General features: G+C 39.4%; 1 protein-coding gene across 4 annotated transcripts in view; it reads left to right on the top strand.

The window, feature by feature from the left end:
• Positions 1-24851, top strand: part of ptprub (protein tyrosine phosphatase receptor type Ub) — a 311934-nt gene that overhangs the window by 67213 nt on the left and 219870 nt on the right. For all 4 annotated transcript variants that reach the window (XM_014016596.1, XM_014016595.1, XM_014016594.1 and 1 more), the window contains exon 2: positions 19872-20003. In XM_014016596.1, coding sequence (XP_013872050.1) covers positions 19872-20003 — 132 coding nt within the window. The remainder of the gene's footprint in view (positions 1-19871; positions 20004-24851) is intronic.

Genomic DNA, 24851 nt, shown 5'->3' with positions numbered 1-24851 from the left:
ACAGTATATTAGGGGTGCAACGATAGAGAAAATTCACGATTCGGTTCGGTTCGATACTTTAGTCTCACGGTTCGATACTTTTTCGATACAAAAAAGAGAAATTTCCATGGCCTTCATAACTTSTAATTTGTTGAAATTAATTATGACCATTTGTTTAACCTCAAAAGTACAGTTTTTAAATTAAAAGATGCTGAAACAGCAAGTTTTTTGGTGGATCTGTGCTTGACAATACAGCCTAGGTGGAGTAGTCGAACACAAATCTACTGAGCCTTCAACACAGCACAGCTTCACAAGACAAGTTGATAAAAATTTTTTATAAATCTGTATTAAAGCACTGTATTGAACGGTTCAATATGGGTACTTGTATTGTTGCACCCCTAATATATTATCCAGATTAAAATATAAAGATGAACATGATTTTTGAAGGTTGCCCCAAATAAATGGAACAGTTTAAAATGTTTTTTTTTTGTAATTAACAGAAGAATAATTTAGAACTCTACCACCCGTTACCATCACCACCTACATGAATTGTTGGCAACCATAAATTTTCCTTTGAGTGTGGGCATGTGTCTGGCTGTCTGTTAGCAAAATATCTCATGAACAACAGGACACAATTTAATAAAACTCTCCGTACATTTACAACCGATCGTCCTTTGGAGTTGACCTGATTCACGAATGGTGCCACAACTAATTAATCTTAACAAAAAAACAAGTTTAGTTCAGTCATTTTTACAGATCTTGAACTAAAAATTGGTGTGATAGTAGTTAAAGCCAAGGACCAATGGATCCCTCGGTATTGTTGTTTAAATCTTTGTCAATAAGTGTTGGTGTCATCTCAGACTGCCACAGCTAATCAATCTTAGCAAACATAAAAATAGCTGTAACTTTTCATTTTTAAAGATTCTGAGCCAAAACCTGATATGGTAGTAACTGAGAGTCAACCTCATCCCACGCTTTGATACTTTGAGTGCAAACAGTAATTGTTTCAAACTTTTTATTTTTATTGTTTTAAATAAATCAGAAAAAAATTCTGATTTGTCTCTTAGACTAAATGCCTTTGGTAGTTACAATAAGAAGACAGCAAAAGCTGCCAAACAGCTGTTATTTGTTAACAAAGCCATTAGACTCTTGGCGTTGACTTGGTAAACAGAAGAGAAAACCAAGATAAGTTTACTGTTCTTTTGGTGCTCGGAGCCACATTTTAAAACACAAGACCCCAAAGTGACATCTCTCAGATGAGCAAACTCATTACCCCGCAGTTGAACTCTTGCTTGAGGAAGACGTTTTGCAGGTCCTTCCATCCCTGTCAATAAGTCGTAGCCTTGGGAGCTCCGAGCTACAAGTTCGTCTCAGCAAACATCACTTAGAGGTGTAGGTTTGCCGAAAACTGAGGAGCACAGGAATTCGCATCTTTTTGAGAAAAGGATAACAAGTTCGCTAAGTTTGCACAAGCCTTTTTGTTTAGAAGCTGTTATGACTTTGATTTCTCTGGCATTTACAAAGGATCTCCAGGTAGTGAAAATCAATCATGCCCCCTCCCTCAAAAAAAAACAAAACAAAACAAAAAAAAACATTAAAGCTCTCTTAACATTTCCAGAAGATTAGAATTTTACTCTGTGAAAAGAGGCAACGTTTTCTCCCCTTTTGTCTCCGTCTCACTGATCAAAGACAAGAAAAGAGATGCTGCYGTATCTTATGCTAAATGCGCATGAGATTCTGAGTGAGAGACGGACAAAAAAAAAAAAGAAATACGACTTCCTCCCCTTGCTTTTTATGTTCCCCTGCTTCGTGYGGGTTAGCAGAATTGAAAGGCTGCAGGTTGTGCAGACGGCAATGGGCCGCCTCTACGTGAGYGGAATTGACAGGCAGCAGAGCGGTGAAACGGCTACGGGCTGTGTGCTTTAGCAGACTCTTCACAGGCGCACCCCGCTTCCCTTGGTGATTTGCACCACCACAGGCAGTTGGAAGGAGGCTCAGTCAAACCGGCTTTAACCCAGCCGTTGGGGGGCGGGTTGCGTGCATTTGTCTCTCATTAGTTCGAAGCAACAAAAGTTTACGTTAGCGTGGGAGAATGTCGAGCCAGAAATAGGAGCAGTCGTTAAATTTAGCGCTCGCTAACCTTTCAACGAACCCTCGGTAGTCCTTCTGCTCGCAGAGCGCTCGCTTCTGCAGGGAGTTTGACCCGTTTCTGAACCAGGAAGTTGCTTTTACAGCACCTGTAGCTGCTCAGGCCAGCGTATATTTAGTTCCTCGGATGTCACAACAAACAGGAAGCATTAATAACTGGAAATATTCAAGTCTGCTTAATATATCTTTTAAAGCTATGCACATTTTTCACASTGGGTCCCTCAGCTGAGGCCTTAGAGGTACCACCACGTTTGTGAGCAACATTAACAAGTAAAATGTTTGTTCTTACGCTTTCACTGAGAATATAAAGATGTGAATCACKGAACTAAAATGGATTATAAATCAGTTGGATAAAGTCCTGAGGTATTAGTATCTAATTTGTAGTCACAAGTTATTTCTCAAGGGAGGCATTTCATRCTTTCATCATCTCTTTTTATCTCCACGCTACAACTGGATGACATAATGTTGTTCACCACAGGGAACAAGTTGGATCAAGTGCTCCGGTTTTATTACGCTACATTCGTAAGCTGTGTTTATGTGACGACTTATTCAAGCTTACTTCAGCAATAAAAAAATAAATCTGATGCATAAATTGCATTTTATACATTTTTTTAGTTTCTGAAAAGTGCTGCCCTAAATTCAAATAATAACTAACAAAGAAAATGAATCAGAAGGTTGAATACACTGATAATAGCATTTTATATTTCATGTCGTCATKTAAAATGATGTGTTTTATCATTATAACACAAAATAACTTGTACATTAAAYTGCTTTGGGTCAGAAGGTTTGTGAAGGTCTGAGTGTGATATTTAACWCCTGAATGGATAAAAATATTTGTTTGTTATATGTCGGTACTTTTATGAACACGTGGCTGTCGGTGCTGGAGTTGTTGTATAATAAGCAAAATAATAGATTTGTAGGATGAAAGTTTTACTTAATAAACTGACGATATCCAACAATTCAGCACAAGCACAATCTAAAAAACACAAAAAACCAAAAGAAACATCCAGTTATAATCAAATATAATTTTTATTTTAGTTGGTCAAATTTCTGACTGTTAATTGAAATCAGCAGTATTTAGCTAAATATCTGTTCCTGATCTGTTCCAACAGGTGATGTGGAAAAGTTACATTTTGACAATTTCTCCTATTAAATTAATGGAAATTAAAATCATTCATTCCACCCCAAATGTTTTCACATGACTTTTAAAGTGCCTGTGACATGTATATCCTTCAAATACGAAGAGTCAAAGAAAGCATCTTTTCTTTTAAGAAACTTTGCATAATTTACATGATTTTACCTGTTCTGGCATATTTTTCTTTTGAACTTAGTTCAGCCAAAATGAAACAGGAAGTGACATCAAAGGGGAGCTCTTTGATGTCACTTCCTGTTTCATTTTGGCAGAACTAAGTTCAAAAGAAACAGGAAGTGACATCAAAGGGGAGCTCTTTAAAGAAAGGAACTGTCTTTTCTTTGTTTATTGAAACATCACGGCCACTTTAWTTGTCACAGCGGACATTTTCAGTACACTAGAGGCCCTGCACCCACCCAGTAGCATTGCTATAAATATAAACAATATTCAAAAACAATAAGGCAAAGAACCAAACCTCTGTCATGCACATAGTATTAAGGAACTCCAACTGACAGAGAAAAAAGTATTGTTTTGAAKCATTAGCTTAGCGTAGCATTAGCTTTGCCTTTGATTTCTCGGAGCATGTCAGCAGCTGTTTTTCATTAAGCAGCTCGTTAGGCTTTTCATCTCTGAGCTGTGCTCAAAGCCTCTGCTAATCACAGCCAATCCCCTGGATTTAGTATGTTTCCMAATTTGAGTGGGGTCGAGGCCGCAATTTGTGAGTTGAATTTTGGAAATTGGGAGAATTGAACGTCATTTGTGTTATGAAAAATTAGTGTTCATGTTTATTCCTAATTAGGAGTTCCACTGTACTACATTTTTTTTAGCAATATCTTTATTAAAACCTCAATGATATGTGTCATTATAGTCTGGACTAACGTTATTTCAGCTTGAAACATCAAATAAATGTATTTCTTGAAGGAATTTAAGTTGCCCGGTGCTTTGCATGCCARCGTTTTAAACAAATAACCCTCWTGACATGCTWAGATTTGRAKTATGGGTTGGGGACTGCTCAGCTACTACCACACCAMATTTTRGCTCAGTACCTGTCAAACATACCAAGTTGTAGCCATCTTTTAAGTGTTTGCCAATGTGGGTTAACTATGGTGACTGTGTTTGCAAGTTAGTTTTATGATTAAACCTGAATTTCAATAAAATCTGTTCTCTGGTTCACGAGATATTTTACTAACGAACAGAGACACACGTCATATAAAGATGGAGATAATTAGTTTCTTTAAAAAGGGGCCGCACATCTTTGTCTGTAAAATTCCTAGGTACATTTATGAAACTACAGCCCCAAAATGTAACCGTTTAATGGTTTAAGATGGAGCCACCAGATACGAGAAAAGTTTTTCCTGCTAATTAAAGTGATTTATTTTATGTGCCTTTAAATTTTGCTTTGCTGTCACAATCTGATGTATCCTATTTCTCTCCTCCGGTGGAGATAAAGAGCGCCACAAAGCTGAGTTGAATGTTAAGCAGAACTGCCACAACAGTCTACCCTCGTAAGCAGACATTAACACAAAACAGACCATTTTGAAAACAATATGTGTGATTATTTAAACTTCTTACAATCAGCGTGACCTGAATTTTCCGCTACCCCCCTGCAATATAAATCGCAGGAGCTAGGAAGTGGAATGATAAATGTTTTCTTGTTTTCTCTGAGAGGAGAATAAAAGAGGCAACAAGAAGAGAACGCTTCTTGTCTTGTCTTGGTGTCCTTGTTTTTTTCTTATTTCTTTCTGTATACAATAGCACACAAATTACTGATATGGAATGAATAATGTTTTTAGGTTTATTTTACAGACATCATGACACTTTTATCATCATTCCACCTTCCAGGATGAAATATTGCAGCAGTAGTTTTACAGAAGAAAAAAWTTATTATAAGAAGACTTGCAGCTGACTTTTATCTCAGGGGTTAGCAGGAATGCAGCTTTAGGAAGCTCATAATTCTTTGTTCATTCCCAGGAAATGAAAGCGAAGGAATATTCATTTGAATTTAGACACAGTATAGAAATTATCATAGAGAAAACAGATAAGGAGTCACATACTTCTTAAATTATTCGCATCCTAAATTTTCTTCAACCCTCCTGCTGCCCTTGGATCAAAACTTTAACCTAAGAGGAGCAGAAGTGTTAATCACAGCATCCAAATAGTCATACTGTCAATCCAACAACAACAACATTAGTCTGTTGCTTTAATCCRCTGTGGAGAAAAGGATTACTTTGACAACTAAAAAGACTGTAAAATTGCAAAGTTTTCCCACCCAGAGAGTATTCGTTGAGCAAATTGGGCTCTGGAAAAAAAGAAAGAATTTTTTAAATAAATTTATATTGTGAGAACAAACCACAATCACCATTTTATTCCAAAACGTGACCAAGTAAATTTGTCAATTTTATCAAAGAACAGATAAATAAAAGTTTGCAAAAAGTCTACATGCAAAAATAAGTAGAMTGCGCAATAAAACAGGTATATAAATAAAGTGGTACCTGTAATAGTACCAGATGGGACACCAAAGCCTTTTTCACCTGGAAGAATTTGTTTATTTACTGTTTATTATCAAGGGCCACCAAGTTCATTTTGAATCATTTGTTCTTACCAAAGCAGACTTTGCAGAGAAGGATTTGGTGATGGTTACTCACGTTATTATTGCCCACCTCCAATTCAAGAAAGCCRCCACGGCCAGATGACCCTAGAAAAYACAAAAATGTCTCCAAATAGGTCAATTTTACATTTATTAAGGTAAAATATGTTGTTGTGGTAGCAGAGTCTCATCCCCTACACATAAAACTTGGCTTTAATCTTTGGCATTCAAGACAATGACTGATAAGCATTCCTTCAAGAAATCTTCTTCTCCATCTTCTGCTGCTCATTGGTAGTCGGRTCACAGAGGCAACAGGTCTAGGAGAGAAAGCCAGATATTCCTCTCCCCAGCAACACTTTCCAGCTCGTCCTGTGGGACCCCAAGGCATTCCCCATCCAGAAAGGACACATAAYTACGTCAGTGAGTCCTGGGTCTTCCTCAGGTTCTCCTACCAGTAGGACACCTCTAAAGGAAGGCGTTGATGAGGCATCCAAATTAGATGCCTGAACCGTCTTTTTTTGATGCAGGGGGGCAACATGACGAAGCTCCTCATCCTATCTATAAGGCTGAACCTGGCCACCCTAYGGAGGAAGTTCATTTCGGCCCCTTGTATCAGGCATCTCGTTCTTTCGGTCATGATCCACACTTCATGGCCATAGGTGAGGTTTGAAACGTAAACAGACCAGTAAATCGAGAGATTTGCCTCTCGACTCAGCTCTTTATTTACCACGTCCGACTGCAGCAATGTCCTCATTACTGAGTATGAGGCCCCAATCCATCATTCCATCTCCTGTTCCATCCTATCATCACTCGTTAACGAGACACCAACATACTTAAACTCCTTCACTTGAGGAAGAGACTACCAACCCCACCCGGAGGGGGCATTCCACCCTTTAAGAAATGCTAGTTTCATTTCAAGAAGCATAACCAAACTGCTATATGGGAGTAAAATTGATCTATAATAAAAAAACAATGTGCTGTAATATACTGTAAAGAATGGGTAGGATGTATAGATGTCATCATACCACTAAGACTTATGATTTCACTTAAAAATACCATTGTGTATACAGGGCCCAAGATGAACATAATCTACAGATGAGATCATTCACATACAAGTGTTTTAGATACTTAATTGAAAGGAAGTGTTTAAAGAATATTTGTTAATAACATTATTAATGCATTCCGACACATGTTTCGGCCCTTTTTCAGAGTCTAGTATTTCCTCCTCTTCCATCAAATGCTCATTTGCGGTATATTCTCCTGAAGTCGAGCTCCTCAGCTGTACTCAGCTGTGCTCTCCAACCCTTCCCTTTCTTCCAGTCTGCTTCCTGTCCTCCCCTCTGTGTGACCAGACCCATCCAGCCACCAGGGTTGAGTTATTAATGCCTGGGGAGGTAGAGAGATGATTTCATTGCGTATTCCGTTGTGGGGATGGATGGCTTTCAGAGGCAGCCAGGGGAGTGCCGGGAAGGAGAGCCTCTGTAGAGAATAAATATACCTGTCTCCTCCTGATGCATGGGGCCACACTCACTGTGATGCAAATCAACCACTCTATCTGCTTCCACCCATTCCCACCTGGATCCCCACCAGCCACGSACTTGCTCGCTCTCGTCGGGTTTCAGATGAGACTTTTGGCGCAGAGAAGGAAAAGCTCTCAGCTTCCCAGCATGGTTTGATTCTCGCGCGGTGGTGTTGATTCGACCGGTGTCTCGGCCACGACGACTAACATTTTCCAAATTACTCGATAAGTTGAGATGCTCATAATCATTTCTTACTGTCAGACAACTGAAAAGCCTGGAATAATTTCTTAGAGCACACACACTTATTGTTTTTGCTAATAACGAGAAAATTATGAGTATTTGGGAAGTGTTTTCAGTCCGACTTGATTAGATGGTGAAGATCAAAGAATTTTAGAACAACTCAGGGGTACACAGCTGTGAGTGCTCATTGTTTGAGCATTAAAACATCACATAATTTTGTCTAAATAGCAAACAAAGCTCATAGCTTTTCTACATTAGAAAAAAGCTCTTTTAAGCTGGTGAAACACCAAATATTTTTGTGCAATTCTGCCTAATGTAATTGTATTTTTATCACAKAATCACATTAAGTGTTTCATTCTGGTGCTTAAAAATCTAAAATAATGCATTGTTTTATGTCAAAACAATTTTGAGTGGCAATTGAAACATGAAGCATGCGTCAACAGGGTGTTATTTTGATTCATGCCTTGCMCGTCGCCTCTCGCTGTTAGTGCAGTTGAAGGTTGAAATATTTTGTGTMGAACCAACAGACTGTTCAATGAAAAGAGAACGAATAATGTCACACTCAAGTTGGACAGCTTTCATGATTTATCAATTTTRTTGACAAAACATACAGTAGTCAAAAACAATCCAACTTGTTGGAATGAATGCAGTTTGACTTCAGTGGAATCTTTCTGGAACGAATCTTTCGAGCAGAGATGTTACAAAAACCTCTGAAATGTGGAAAACAGTCACCAGGAGGTTCAGTATTGCAACCACAAGTAACCACATGTTGTTGAAAACATGGTTCTTACACTTTTATTGATTGAAATCAGTGATATGTCCACCTAAATGTTCTCCTTAAACCAACAATCACATATTCAGTTTTTCAGTTGCGCCTTTGTGRACAAATAGGCAGCAGTTTTCCGTACGTTGGCAATTCAAAATGCTGCCACACAACTTGCCGATCACATCTCAGGCTCACTTTGCAACTACTACTAAAAGTTGACTTTGTTTTTGCAGTTTTCTCCCAACTTAAATTCTTCAACTAGCCTCCAGCAGTTGCAGCCCGGTGAGATACTACCCATAGCAGACCGTACACAACCTGTTTTTATATCTTGTCAGATCAAACATTACTGCAACAAACTCTGACTCTGAGTCAGGGGAAGTAGAAAATGTTTGAATGATACATTTGAATACAGCAACTGAGACTGTAACTCAGAATGAAAAATCCAGAATAAATTAGCTATTAATGTTTTTTTTTATTTACCTAAAAAATGAATATGTCCCAATCTATCATACTATTTCAATTTACAAATAAGCTCTACTTACTTAAATGAAATAAGTTTGATATTTTGTGCTGACAGCAGAGCTGCACTTTAATCAGTGTATACTTTTTTTGAGAAAGAGCCACACAGACACACACACACACAAAGTTTGTATTTCTATCCTTATTAGGACCCTGTATTGACTTCTTTCCATTCATTTCCAGTCATTTTTGCAGCCTAACCCTGACCCTTTCCCCAACCCCAATCGTTTCCATTACATTACTAAACCTAACCCAAAGCTAAACTAAATTCACACTTTAGTCCTAAACCAAATCCCTAAACCAAAAAGGTCCATATTAGGACCAGGCTTTTGTGCCCAAACGGACTACTGGTCCTGACAAAATAGGCGTTTATACCACAACAGGTCCTGCTTTAGCAAAATTTCTACACGTATCATAATATGAAAATGAAACCTTAAATATTTTTTTAAACTCTGAACAAATTCAAATATTTCAAACTGTCCCGTAAGAGTTTTGGTGGCCAGTTGGAAAATTGGAACATTTTCTGTGGCAAGTACCCATCTAAAGCAACTGAGAGCTATGGTTTGTGACACTSAATGGTTTTATGTGCAAAAGCATCTTCAATCACTGACTGGCCCATCTAGACTAAATTACACCACTTTGGTACTATAATTTAATAGTGCTGCTTTATTTAAAGCCTCCGTCGCCTACAGTGCTCCATTTGCACGATACTTCAGTGATTTGTAGTGTAATGTGAACACAAAGCACATCATGACATGTTCTTTGTACTCTGTTCCTTTATGTTTGCTGCACTAACTTTCTGCCTTGATACCATATATAAATTTATTGATGTGCTGATTCATCTTGTTTTAATAAGACAGTTTTTATCTCTTTACATGCAGCAACAAGGCAGAGGTTGGATTAAATTCTTAATCAAAAGTGCCAGTTTACAGTATTTTACAGTATTTAATATATATATATATATATGTATATGTATATATATATGTATGTATATGTATATATATATGTATATATATATGTATATGTATATGTATATATGTATATGTATATGCATATATATGTATATATATATGTATATATTTTAAATCGCACAATCATTATTTATTATTACTTCTATAGTTAGTGAGTTGTTGACATACAAACAAAATGATATTATAGCTCTAAGTAAAAGCACTAAYTGTCCAGAATACAGTCCAACTTCTGAAAAAAATGGATTTATTTAAACAGGTGTATTTCCCCCCCTTGAAATTCACTGGATGATTTTTTTCCCACCAGAGACAAAACAAATGAAAACAATTTATTCCAACTCCTCCAAAATGTGCACAACACCCACAGTAACCCTCTTTCTCTGGTATAATAAAGGCATTACTCCTTAGTAGCATTGCTACAAGCAATGTATTGTAAAATATTACCTGTTTTTGTAAGYCAGAACACACTTTAAGAAGTGAAAGTGTGGAGGAGGTGGAAGAAGTTAGTGTTTGGAAGGAAAATCCTTTTTTATTGTGACTTTTGGGAAGTTCTTAGAGTTTTGCTTTTGGCCCACTCAACACAAAGTCACGCATTTCGGACGGATCTGCATCCTGTGCGTCACTGTCTTCAGGCTTCCGCTTAACAAGGAATCAACTCATGAACATTTGTTTCTGCCTGTGCCTCAAACCGTCATGAAAATGCGCCATAACATTGTCATTGTGCAGATTTATGCTGTGCGCGGCGACAGCTTTATTTATTGGATGTTGTGCATAGAGGGGTTGCCTGTTTTTCCTCTACATTGCGCACACGTCTTTGTTGGCTCTGATGCCTCCAAAGACACCAAGGGAGGCACACAGCATGTGTGGTAGAAACACTTGGGCAGGAAAATTTGTGTGCAGAGTAAAATCTTTGCTCAGACGAATAATGCAGATGGTGGTATTAGTACTTCTCTTCCCATTATCGCTATATAAACAAGCTGTGGTATCCTGATTCATTCTAGCTCGTAAAAGGCAAAGGCGATGTTTTGGGAAAGGATTTTTATGGTGCATATACGCTGCAGGACTGCCAGGTAAAAACATTGTAGCAATTTGTCAATGGTAACTAAACAGTAAGTGCTTTCCCACATAAACATCAGGTACAAAATTTGACTTGTGTCAGTTTTACAGTTAACAAAGACAACATACTGTAAATGTTAAACCCAAAATGAATGGAACTGATGAAAACAACCCATCTGAACACACAAATACAAAAAGTGTTTTTTTTTTTTTTTTTCGCAAGACTACCTAGCAGACTTTGAGTCAGTATGTTTATGATCTCAACTTAAATCAGGTCAAACTGCTTTTTGCACTGATACAACTCTTAGTCTGGGTGTTGTTTTCTTTGACAACTGTGTTAATTGGGAAAGTACAAATCTCATACTTACCTTTCCAGCATACATACACACTCGGTTATTTTTTGCTACATCTATTCCTCAAAAGCAGCTGTCTCTGTAGTGAGGTGATGCTTATAATCAGCTGAATAATTTGTAGGGTTGCAAATCATGAAAGTCAACATTATCTGTATCAACAAAGGAAAAAGTTATTTTGCTTTTATTTTCACACGGCTCACTTTGTTCGCCTTTAGTTTTTGTTCAAGGATAAAAGATTATTTTATGTTGCAAGTCATTAAAACAACGGCAAGAACTATATGATGAAAGATTTTAGTGATTTTTGAAACAGGCCTAGCAGTAACCACAAAGAAGACCTACTCGTTGTTTGACACTTTATTTGTATTTTCTTCATCCATATGACCCAACACATACAGTGTGTAATTATTATTTAGTATTTTTTTACCGTATACAGCAAGGACTTGATGTACCCAGACCTGCTCAGAAGTTTTATAACTTGTCAAGGATTTAAGATGCTTGTTGTCATATTTTTTGGACACCAGTCTCAGACCCTTTCCAATTCCGTCTCTTGAGTTTTCTTTTATTTTTTTTTACTTCAAGTATACTCTCATATACTTTTTCCATGTGAGTGGCAATTTGTTCCTCAAACAACTTCTGCTAATCTATAATCTGAACAAATACAGCCCCGTTGTGGACTCTCCTGATTTATTCCGCTCACTCACTGCACTGAATCTTTTAGACGCCGGCGAAGGGATTAACTGCAGTGTTTCACATCAAAGGATTGGGTTTTTAAAAGCATGTTCTTACTTTTCTTTGAAGTTTCATAAAAAAAAAACTACGAAAGTGTACAGTTTAAGATCACACTTGGTTGGCAGTGGTCTCGACATATCAACACCTTGCTGTTAGTGACGCTTGCTATGTGAGGTAGAGCTCAACCTGTTTTCGCTGATTGTGATTTATTCAAGCGCAAAGTAGTTTGGAGTCGTGGCACCTTAAATAAGCTCGGGCTAACATCCTCATGCCTAAAACATATGCAGATAAAGGCGACGAGCGAGCACTGTCAATATTCATCGTGCGTAGCTGACACTAATTAGATGGCGAGGCGGGGGATTATGCAAGTTAGAAGAGGGCGAGATACTAAATCTAATATGAAGAGCCACGTGTGACATGGGCGACTGATACGAGCCGAGAAAGACTCACAGCCATGATTAAATGCGCACATAAAACCAGGGAGCCCTTTTTACGTATTGCCACGAATGTAGCGGCAAATTGAAGTGTCTGGTAAACAGTCTTCTGGGTTCTTTTATGTCCTGATGAAATACAAGAGGAGTTATTGCATCAGAGCCTGGCCCATCACTTGCACAGTGTAAATCTGAAGTTATTCTGGTCCGCCGAAGAGTCAGAGGTGCCAAGTGTTGATTTATTTATGGAGCGGTCTGTGGAGATCAAGTGTAAATCCACAGCAAGTGGGAAGATGGCTTTAAACCAAAGTGAGAAGACCAAAAAGTCTTTGAAATCCAGATCAGTTCTGTCTGTAAGCCGCTGTCGTCACGATTATCTTAAACTACATTCCAGTACCTCTGCACTAGGCAGGCATCTTACTGGCACTTCTTTGTTAATTTGATTAATTGCCTTATATTTTATGTCATTTTTAAAATTGTTGCAGCTTTATCCAAAATTCACTGAAGCCTTACAACTAATAACCAACTCAGTTGTACATGTGTGGAAATGCTGCAACATTTTAAAACCAAACCAATAAAAAAAGGGAGGAAAAAAATCCATCCACCCATCTATAACAGCTTCTTCCTTTCAGGGTCACAGGGGTAACTGGTGCCCACACCCTGGACAGGACGCAAGTTCATCACAGGGCCACATGGAGACAAACGAGACAACCATTCACTCTCTCACTCACACCTAGGGACAACTTAGAGTTACCAATTAACCTGACAGTCATGCTTGTGGTCTGTGGGAGGAAACCAGAGTACCCGGAGAAAACCCACGCATGCACGGAGAGAACATGGAATCTTGATTCAGAAAGGTCCCCAACTGGGATTAGATTCAGCAACTTTCTAGCTGAGACATAAACAGCTATATCAATTGAGCACAGAAAAAAAACATCTGATATTAAAAGAAATAGTCCATGCTGGCATAATAAATATTAATAAACATTAATAAGCTAATTGCTTTATTCATACTCCTACTAGAACAGACTCTGCAACACTTCTAGGAACTGTTTACCTTGAAACAATGTGGCAAAATTAAATTTGCAAGTTGAAAATAATATAAATACTACCAAATATCTAATATGTGCCACATGACTGCTGAAAACGGATTAAACGGCTAAATGTTCAAAAGTATCTCAACCTCACAAAGCTTCACCTGAGTCTGACTTTGCACTGGTCATTGCAGTAAATTATGCTGTAATTATTTAGTTAAAAAATGACCACTGACACCCCGCACACCCACCGGTCCTCCAGAGGGAGCGGCGGAGGGAGTGTGTTTGCGATGATGGATGAGCTGGATCTCTCCCCGTGTGTTCAGAGGGAGATGACATTCCCAGAAAACTCTGGCCTCGGATCCTGGCTCGTCGTCGTCTTCTTCATCTGGATGATGAGACTCATGCAAGGAAGAGTATGCAGGCTTCATTTACTGAAGCAGCGGGGAATAATATAGTGCCAGCGTTTGGATGTGTCAGGTCCCATATCTCTGGCTGTTCTATTAGAAATAGACCCTGGTGCGGGGACAATTAACCTCTGGCCCTGGCAGCAGATCTGTGCAGTTACAGCCTGGCTCGGGGAAATAAATCAAACCTAGAGGGATACCCTCCCCTTTATGGTTAGCAGCTACTATCGCCCAGTGGACCGAGCTTACATGATGTGCTCCACTGTTATCATCTAATCACTGGAGGTGGAATTGATGGTATAGATTGGTTGTAGGCAAGGGCCTCTTGTGTTACTGCACAACGGTTCAACTCTCTGGACAAACAGGATCTTTTTAAAGCAAAAATGGATCTTTCTGTTTTTTATCAGTCAGTTGGGTTAAACCAAAGCTGTGTAGACATAGAGTTCAAAGCACCAGTAAGTGTAAATGTGTGGCTGCAGGTGCTGCTATAAAACTTTACTTGGTTTTCTCTTTTCTTTTCAGGAATAGTGTAAGGCATTGCATGACCTTGSTAATTTGTTTGGGTGGAAATAATATTAAAAGACAAAAAGAACAGATTGTGTGTGTGCCTTTACTCTTACATTTTCAGTTTTATTTAAAAAAAAGGTTTAGGTTGGTCAGTGCTCTTTTTGGCATCTGTTTCATTAAACTAATTGGGCGAGAGAGCCATCAACATTGCACTGGAGTTGTTTGTGCCTTAAATGTATCACAATTCCTGCAGTCTCGATTGAAGTCCCAAATAGTTTTATTAGATGCCTGTTGGTTTTCAAATTCTTGAGGGTTTTCCTTTATGTACAGTATACAGGCTTTTAGGGTTTGAATATTTACATTTTTATTTGAAGCAATAGGCCTGTATAAGCAATAAATCAATTAATCACACGATAAATTAAAATGAGGTTGAAGATTTTTGTCTTCTCGTCTCCCTTTTTTCTACTCGGCATAGGGAGGAGTGAATTCTGGCGTCAGGTATTTGCCAGGCGCATGGTCTCGTAACTTCTGGTACACATTCATCTGTTTATTATGTACACTGTCCTTATATGTGAGAAATGTGACCCATCACATCAACTCAGACTTTAAGTCAGATTTGGTCAAACTAAACAAAACACATTTTCCGTTTTTGATACATAGATCACCCTGATAGTATGAGCGGTTCCAGAGATTTGGTTTTATTTGTCTTGCAAGTACCCCTAACAGAAGATTTTTTTACATCATTTGAAATAGTAAACCTCAAACCATATTTGGATTTCAGATTTCCCGGCTGGTGTAGAAAATACGGGGTTAGACGATGAAACTGAAACACCTGGTTTTAGACCATAACATCCTTTTCAGACAGCTTCCTCTTGCGTCCACAGTTAATCCTGTTGGATGTGGTTGGTCCTCATTGGGGGTATGCTGACATTAGCCTGGATACTGTGGCTCTTGATACATCACAAAGACTTGCTGTCTTGGTCACAGATGCTCCAGCAAGACGTGCGCCAACAAGTTGTCCTCTTTTGAACTCTGGTATATCACCCATAATGTTGTGTGCATTGCAATATTTTGAGCCAAACTGTGCTCTTACCCAGCTAACTAAACCTTCACACTCTGCTCTTACTGGTGCAATGTGCAATTAATGAAGACTTTGGCCACCAGGCTGGCCCAATTTAGCCATGAAACCTCCCACACTAAAATGACAGGTGTTTCATTTTCATTGTCTAACTACTGTAGCTTCACTAGTGTGCAGGGAAAGTAGCAAAAAATGTAAGGTTTTTCTGTCAAAATCATTGTGAGTTGTCGATACTGCTTAGAAAAGTGCTTCTTCAGGATTATATTTTGGACATTTTTTTCAATGGACCCATAAATAATGTATTTATTCATCATATTTTGACAAAGTCTATTTATTCCAGGTTTTTCAACCAATGCAGTTGCCCATTTTCTCACTACACTAACTTCGATTTAATCCTCTGTTTGATGTGATGGGTCATAAATAAACCAATAAACAAACATTCAATAGGATTTAAAATCTAGTATTCCTTGAAAGAATGCTTATGGCTTGCCATTTATTTAAACTATCCATCCATCCAAGCAAATATGTTTTGTCATCAGAATGTGCTGGAGAGGATTCTCAGTTACTACAATGAATTTTAGTTCAACAGCTGTAATGTTGTCAGTTATAAAATCTTTTGTTTACTTGGATCAGATAGCTTCTATATTGAATTAAATTGACTCCACAAGTTATGGTAATGACTTTCTGAGTTTTGTAAAATCTGCTCAGGGGGTAATGAAATATTTTGCTAACAGACAAACAAATTCAAATTTCAAAGTATTTAGTCTACAGCCAAGTGTATCAATGGGCCACTGGTCCAATGTGAGGTACCATAGTGAGAAATGAGCCACCTTTGTGACAACTAAGCTGACCTTTCTAACTCATTAAAAACAAGCTCCTGGTTATCTCTTGAGGCATTTTATTTTAATCAGATTCTCAAATGACCCCATTTGGGGAACTAACTGATGACATTAGAAACAGATTTGCAGATATTCTAAAGTTTATTTCACCACCTGAGGAAGGCAGCTTGAAAACCAAACACAGAAAAGCAAGGGGCATAAAAATAAAAAATGTGAACACAATTCAAATAAACCCCCAAACACACACTGAGTTTCTTATAAAAGTCAAGGCTCAAGCACTAAGAAACAAGCAAGGGAAAAAAAAGTACCCAGAAAGTTTTAATGCAAAATGTACAAAGACTATCTGGCAAGCAGGAGCTGAACCACAGGAGGTTTTGTATACCAAGGCGCGTAATGAGCTGATCGAACACAAGTGTGGCAGAAATCGGTAGGAAAACTGAAGTACACAGAAAACAGCACATAAAATCCCCAAAAGAACAACAGGAAGGAAACTGAAACCTCAAATCGTGACAGGTGGAAAAGATGATTAAAATGCGTTAATTGTGTTCCACACACTAAGGTACTGAAAAAAAAAGTTTCAACTTGGAATCTTTTTGGAATTTTACCACTTAAAACATCCCTCCAACTAAAAGAGTAAAACTTAATTTCATCAAAAAGCTGCACTTTCCTTTTAACCCACCGGAGCAAACTAGCCACGTCTGTAAACTGTAACCTTTGGCAGCCTCATACATGACCGATGAAAACGATCATCATGAATCCTCTCTCTCTCTGCAGTTGATGTTTTTCTCTGCAGTCACACTGAGAGCATTTGTTTAATGGCAGATTAGAGAAAAGAATGAGCAGCAATAAAGCTGCGGACCACAGGGGTCACCTTCAGGACCTGCAAGTGATTATTCCTATCATTAGCATGCCACGTCTCATGTGGTCCCGCTCTAATTATTACTGACACGAGCTTCGGGTCTTATGACAGAGCCATTCAAACTGCCCACTGCTGTACTCTAATTCTCACACTGATGAGCTAATGTGAAATACGGCTACAGATGCAGCGACTAAAGCACATTAATGTGGGTTCAAAAGCTGCAGTAAAGTTATACGGTTTGTTATAATTCCAAAATAAGATGTTTGTTTGTTTTTTTAACCGCAATAGAAAGATGGTGAGTTATTGTGATTATCACTTCATCCAAAGTGCCTGGTTCTCCAAATGTTCTTGGTATTTGTGTATTGCCTTCACTTTACCTTTTTTATGTGAAGGGGCAATTATTGCTCTCGTCAGACTTTGTGTTCTTTGGTGTGTTGCTGAAGTATTTGCATGATATGCTGCTGAACTCAGGGAAATTTGGTTCTTTGTATTTGTTGCTCCAACTAGAGGTCAACAAAATTATATGGGTTGTTCTAATCCTGGTCCTAGAGGGTCACTATCCTACATGTTATACAGATGCTCCTTTGCTCCAACACACCGGGTTTGAATGAATGAAACAAATAAACATGCAGCATAGTGGCCCTCGAGGACCAGGATCGGATACCCCTGCTATAAACATTTATCACCCGTGCGCATTACAGTCCACCAGGCGTTGAAAAATACTAATACTTCAACAATGGCAGTTGAAGAAATTGGCTCAATGGGGTGTCTGACTGACAATACTGGAAACAGCAAAGGGTTCAAACATGGTTATTATTTAAAAAAAAGAACATCTTGGCATTTTTCCTGATAGATATGATATTGTTCTTTCAAAAGTTGGTAGAAAATTTTAGTCAACTTTCTTTATGGTCTGCCAGTGTTGTACAGCATTTCTGCCATGAAAGGTAGTAGACAAATTGCCCAGTTCAACATTCAAATCATCTCATCAATGAAATTGAAGGTTTTTTTGTTGTTGTTGTTTTGAAGTCATTCATATGACCCCCCACCTTGCATGTCAGAGTTTTAGACTAAGTTAATTTTAAGTCAGGAAATGACAGAGTTGTAGATGTGCTGGTCAAACCTTGAAAATAAGGTTATGTGCAATCTTATCACGGATATTTGTTATTAATGACTCTGTTACGACCCGGCTCAAGAGCCATAACATATGGGAAGACACGACACGGTGGAATCAGTTTAAAACCTTAAAAGGTATTTATTAAAGTCTTTGTCTAGGATTAGGTGAGTTTGTTGGCCCGGTTTGGAGCTCCGTAGCTCCCGAATGCACCGGACATCTCTCACCAAGCTGGACCCTCTGAAGTCTGTGGTCCAGGTTTACGTTCCACCTGTTATGCGCAAGTCTGTGGTCTGGTTCCCTCGACCACCGTCGTGTCCTCCGTGCACCTCTGCGTTCGCGCTTCAGTGTCCTCTCTCCAGCTCCAAAAACCCAGACTCGGCATCCGCACGTCAGCAGGATGTCTCTCACCAGCGCTCAGCACAGCTCACCGTGCAGCTCTGTACACTGCACTCTCCACAGCTCGCCGTGCAGCTCTGCATACAGCACTGTGTGCAGCACCACATTCAGCTCAGCTCTCCAGGTGTGCGCTTTAAGAAGGGCACAGGCCACACCCCCTAAGGATTACCTGTGAGGAAGCACAATCAGGAAATAGGCGGCAGCTGGCTGCAATTAACTAAGCAGCAGGGCCGTCACAACTCAATAACCTGTAAAGGCAGCAAGGTGCCTCATTTGGTAGAACTGTTGCCTCTCAGCAAGAAGGTTGCCGGATTGAATCCCGGATGGTTTGCATGTTTTCACTGTGCATGCATGGGTTTTCTCCGGGTACTCCAGCTTCCTCCCACAGATAGATGGGCACCAGTGACCCCAGTGACCCTGAAAGGAAGAAGCGGGTACAGATAATGGATGGATGGTTAAAACAGTCTACAATCACAGTTTATTAAATAATGCTGACACCAACAAAGAAGACATTTTTCTAATGTCTTAGGAAAATATCTGTACACAGCTGGAAAGTGTAATCCATGCCTTGATGGCCCCAAACCAAAAATAACTCTCTCACTGAGCAGTCATCCTAGAGGTTTCAGTCCACTTTGACCAAAGTTAATGTTGTTTGGTGTCTTTTATTTGTCTTAGCATGCTCAGACCTATCTTGTGTCGACTATTAAAAAATGTCAGATCAGCCTGTCACTTTCTGTGAGTGACACGCAACACTGTCTGTACCGGACCACTCAGACTAAGCTTATTGTCACAGTTAATATCTCACCTTTTTTTAATTTATCAAATGTCAGCTCAGAGTTTAAAATCAGATTAGAGACATTCGTGCTGTTTGATGGTCCCATCATTTAAAAACAATTTGCAATAAAATGGGCTGGCCAGTCATTTAGTATATTTGTTGAGTTTTGTGTTACAAGTGGYGCACGGTGCAGTCAGTGTGTATTTCAGGGTCACAGTGTTAAACTGGAACACCGCAGTTACGTTTGGCCTGTTTTTCATCCCAGCACTGAGCCACATCAGAGCTGCGTCACACAAACACAGAAAAAATGGTCAGTGTGGCTTTGTGACCGACAGTAAATGTTTTCATGTTGCGTGCATTCCTCTAACTTGTCTCAGTTCAAACCTTTGAGCCAAAATGTGTTTTTTAAAATGAATTTTAACTCTTTCGTTTAGCTGCCGGCTGCACGTTCGAAGAGGATTCAGACCCTAATCTGTGCGAGTTCACCCAAGGGGAGCAGGATGACTTCGACTGGATGTTGTTTCGGACGTATAGTGCGCCTTCGGCCAGCTCTGACCTTCTAAAGGGTGAGTAGCTAACGCTTTTTAGAGCCACAAGAACATTTCTTGTCGTTCTTGTTTTCTTTCTTAAATTGTCATTAAGTCTGAAAGAGATCTAAACTTCAGAGCATCAGAAAAAAAAGTTTGCCGACGCTGGTGTCCGGCGCCTGGTACGCACGGAGGTTTAATGAAGCCCTCACCCTGTTTTTTGTCCGCATCCTGCTAACCCCCGAGGCTAATTTTATGTTAAGCAGCCTCGCAAGACTAATGAAAACCACCATTTTCCCACCATCATCCTCTCCAATGGTTGTTGCCAGAGGGAGATGACATGCATAGTTTATAAGGCGCTTCTCCATCTCTGCATTAACAAACACCTACAGGGGGCTGACGAAAAGAGGAGTGCTGCTTCAGCTTCTCTGCAAAAAAATAAAAAAAATACACACACACATATATATATATATATATTATGTATTAGCAGCTGCAAACGTGGCTCTCCGGTAAACTGCTATTTGCGGAAAACATGCAGTATGATTAAGAAATGGGCATCCCTTTGGCGTAACCAATCAATCAGACTATGATGTGACGTTCAGAATTCAATGAATCCATGGCAGAAGCATAGATTTAAGTGTTTAAAGTGCAGAAGTAGCAGAGGCAGAGGAGTCCTAATCGGGATAAATATTGCAAGCTTGGAGGAAAAGATGGACACGATTTGATGGCAGAAAAGACAGCTACTATGGCAGATACGAAGACAGATAAGCTGATCAAAAACAAATGCAATCTAAACGGAGTTAAATGCAGGCCTCAGGGGAGCTTTCTGTCTGTTTCGAAACTATCAATGTAARCAGCTTTTGAAAATGGTCAAAAACATCCTGCGGCTGAGGAAACGATCCGAAAGCCGCCTGCTTGTAATTTTGATTTAGACGCACGGAAAATCCCGTTTTGTCTCCAGGTGGTTATCCAAATGCAATCCCGAGCTCGATGAATCCCCACGTTTTATTCAGAACCACACCTCCACTCACCTCGACATCATCAGCATTCAAGTGAGAATCCGCCCGCAGCCACTCGCCTGTTCGCGGCAGGCAACGGGATAATTAATACTTTCCCCCTTCGGGTTTAATTAAAACTCGCTGCCGTGGCGTACGCAAGAATTCAGGGCCCCTTCACCGAAACAGACCAGCGCAGGTGGGAGTGAGGCAGGTACGCGGCGGTCGGCACCTACGACAAGGCGTTTGAGGGAAGCGAATATCGATCAGCACCAAACAAATTTTAGAAAAATTCATTATCTGCTCCCCCTTCGCTATCGCTGCTCGTTTCATTCATCCGTTTCCTCTCCGTCTGCCGTTATGTCACCCGTTATGTGCAAGCTGACATTTTCACTCCAAATTCTGGAGGAWAACCTTGCTGCAGAACCAGCGGCAGCAACTTTTTTTTGTCTTTCTCTTCTTTTTGACCCGATCCAGCCTCGTGTGCCGACTGCTAACCATGTATCGATGAATCAGCCAAGGCGGGAGGGGTGGGGGATAACAAGTGTTTATGAGATAAGGCTATTTACACTGGACTGGCATTAACTTTGCGSGGCTGAGAAATTGGTGTCGAGGGAAGATTAGTAAACACAGCTGAGATAGCAGCAGCTTGTAGCTCCCAGGAGAAATTAGAGAGACTACCGCTCCCATGAAAGAGAAAATAGTCTTCGTAAAAAGAAAAAAAAAGAGAAGAAGATAGACTGCACTGAGATCTTAATAAGAATGGCACATTTTATCACAGCCTGCCTCGTTTTTGAATTGGAATGAAGATGTCTGGGCGATACTGATAATCTTCAGTCCTCCTGCTGTTTTGATAAACGAGTCAGGCGTGCAGGATTCTGACCTTGTGGAGAAGAATGMGCCTCGCTTTTATGAAAGTCAGAACTGTTAGCGTCTAAAGTTATGAGCTTGTCGCAGTATCTATTATACTGTAGTACACAAGGTTCGGCCTTAAGGGGAAAATCTATCTGTCACCCTTAAAAAGTGACTTGTGATGGATCCTGCTTTGTCACTTGTTAAATTTTAAGTGTCTGATCCCTGGCTTTCCCTGACCATTTTACAACACAATGAAAGGAAAACTACTCCCCGGGTCTGGAGGAAGATTTTGTTGCTCTGCTACCGTCACTGTGTGCTTGGGGGAAATAATTGTAAAGCAGATTAGTAGACGTGGATCCTTTATGAGATTCTGATGGGCTGATCATTTTTTAGTAAAATCTTTATTTAGATGCATATTTATGGAAAGTGAGTGAATATTCTTACAGTATTTTTATTATGGCTGCACGATATATAATTTGAGCATCGTCCTCACGATGTACAGGTGCACAGTAGTCACATCTCAGCTCCTGCTATGTGGGAAGCAAATTAAACTAATGTGTAAACCATAAGTCACTAAATGGCTTTTATATTGACGGCACCTGCAGCCGCTTTAATTAATGGCTGTGTATTTCGGAGAACTGTTTTCTGTGTATTTTAGAGCTGTATGAGGGTCTTAACGGACATGTGAAGGAAAAGAGGTGAAATCCGCTTTAGCACAAATGCTCATTTTTACGCTTGACGAAACAGGAACTGAGACAGAGGCTACACGTTAGGTTTATTTATTGGTAAAATGCAATTCACGTTTGCGAAAGAAACAAACTCAGGTCCCAGCAAAATAAAAGCAAGCCATTTAAGATAATAACTTTCTAATGCAAAATAAATAAATAAATAAATAAATAAATAAAATAAAATTCTTGTAACATGCGTAAAAAAGAGATGAGATCAGTGCAGTTTATTTCCAGTATCGTGCAGCTCTAATTCTCATTAAAATCAACACTGTATGGGCAGTTTCTCATTGAGACACAACTGTTGGAAACTGCGTGGCAACTTTAAAATAGAGAAWATTGGTAGAAAATAGGCAGATTTTTTTGTTGCAGTCTCACTGAATTTGGAGGTCTTGCTGCCCTTTGACCAACAAGCCGTGTGACAAACACAGGGTTCCCATGGGTCCTTGAAATCCTTGAAAGTTTGTGAATTTGAAAAATAATTTCAAGGCCCTTGAAAGTTTTTGAAAACAGCAACAAATTACACTTGTCCTTGAAAGTCCTTGAATGATTTTTGGGGATTGAAGTTCTCTATTCACATGACTGATTTTCATCATCTGTAAAAAAATAAAAATAAAAAAATAAAATAAAAAATCTTACATTTATTGCGGTGGAAAACTCAAGATTACGGTAAACTGACATGGCTTTCAACAAATAACGGGAGCCGTAGTCATAGTTTTATCCAATCAGAGCAGAGTAGGGCGGGTCTTCTTTCTGAGCCCAGGTGAGAGCACCACACCTGTCCTCACCGAGCGTYWGGACATGTTCACATCCCCTCTTCCCAAACTGAGCTGCTGAACCTCCCAGGACAYAATTACATGTCYGTGTATTGTGGTTATAACTGTAGTTTATACATTTAATCCATTTTMTTTCATYGATTSTGACTCAACAACTTCTTTGTTGTTCAGTTTTTCATTGAATTTACATGATATTAAACCTGTTTATTGGTAACATTCTGCGATAACAGCAGGTAATTGCCATCACACGTGGTTCTTAAATTTGAGGAAATTGGTTCTGGAAAGTCCTTGAAAGGTCCTTGAATTTGATGTTGACCAAGGTGTGGGAACCCTGCAAACAGTTTTTGATAGTCTTGCCTTGTTTCTGTGTGTGCGGCTTGCAAAACTGTTTTCTAAGACATGCGTGTTATTTCATTGCTCAACTCTTACCCATTTTGGACCCACCTCGGCAGCTGCCTCCACGGTAGTACACTTTGACTTGAACGTAACGTGATCTGGAAGTTCTGAAATAGTTGTTATTTCTAATCCGCATGGTTTTCAAACCTGCACATTTCCCCCCAGAAGTTATTTATTAGAGAATAGTTCTTGTGCAGATGCTGAAGCACGTTTGGCACTTTTAAGACGAGGAACATTTTGAGCAGGATCATCCCGAAATGTCTGTTGGAGCAACCATGTGGTGTGAAATCCACAACAGTTTAAAAGTTTAGACAGTAGTGTCCACATGAACCACTCTGAGACATTTTCAGACCAGTTTTTTTTTAACAGCAATCCAGTTTGACTCACTTATAGCTGACTCATTACAATTAAACTTTTATTCCTCCGAACTGAAGCTGTTCAAAGAGCTGTCTGCAACAGGTAAGATACTTCTCGTTTATAACCTCTCCACAGCCGAAGAGATGTGCGTTTGGAATGGATGTTTAGTTCTGCATCATGCAGTCATTTAATGAGTGTAATAATGTTCGACWTTAATAAGATGTATTTGACAGGGATAACTTAATGTTTTCTTATCTGCAAGCGATTTAATATTTCTTATTGATCAARCAGTCTTCATTGATCTCCAGTCCTGCTCTGAAGATGAACAAATAATGACAGCGATATGCAATTTGTCTCATTAATAACAGCGAGGCAGTGCAGGAGCTGCACATATTAAGTTGCTCCCTTTAGAAATGATGGACTCTGACTAATCCAGGAGCCTTTGAACCCCCCACCCCACCCCACCCTACCCAGTGGCTGCTCTGACCTTCGGGCGCAGAGAGAAACGCTGCTGCTGTCAAGCTGCAGTTGTGAACACAGTGATTTACACTTGTATTTCAGATCACAGTAACCTATTCTGAGAGGAGGTGAAGACATAGTATGAACATTACTCATAGGCTCAACCCAAAGACCAAAAACGTTGTCACTGTTATTCAGACTATACTTAGTTGCAGTTTGCGAAACACGTGTATTTAGGGAGTGGATGTTTTTTTGTTTTAGCTTAGCGACCGCCCTGCCTCTCACCATGGGCTGCTTTGTAATCTTTAAAGTGTATCTTACCCC

The sequence above is a fragment of the Austrofundulus limnaeus genome, unplaced genomic scaffold (assembly GCF_001266775.1).
Source record: "Austrofundulus limnaeus strain Quisiro unplaced genomic scaffold, Austrofundulus_limnaeus-1.0 Scaffold148, whole genome shotgun sequence".
Lineage (NCBI taxonomy): Eukaryota > Metazoa > Chordata > Actinopteri > Cyprinodontiformes > Rivulidae > Austrofundulus > Austrofundulus limnaeus.
The sequence above is the reverse complement of the archived record's forward strand: the minus strand, read 5'-3'. Positions and strand labels throughout refer to the sequence as shown.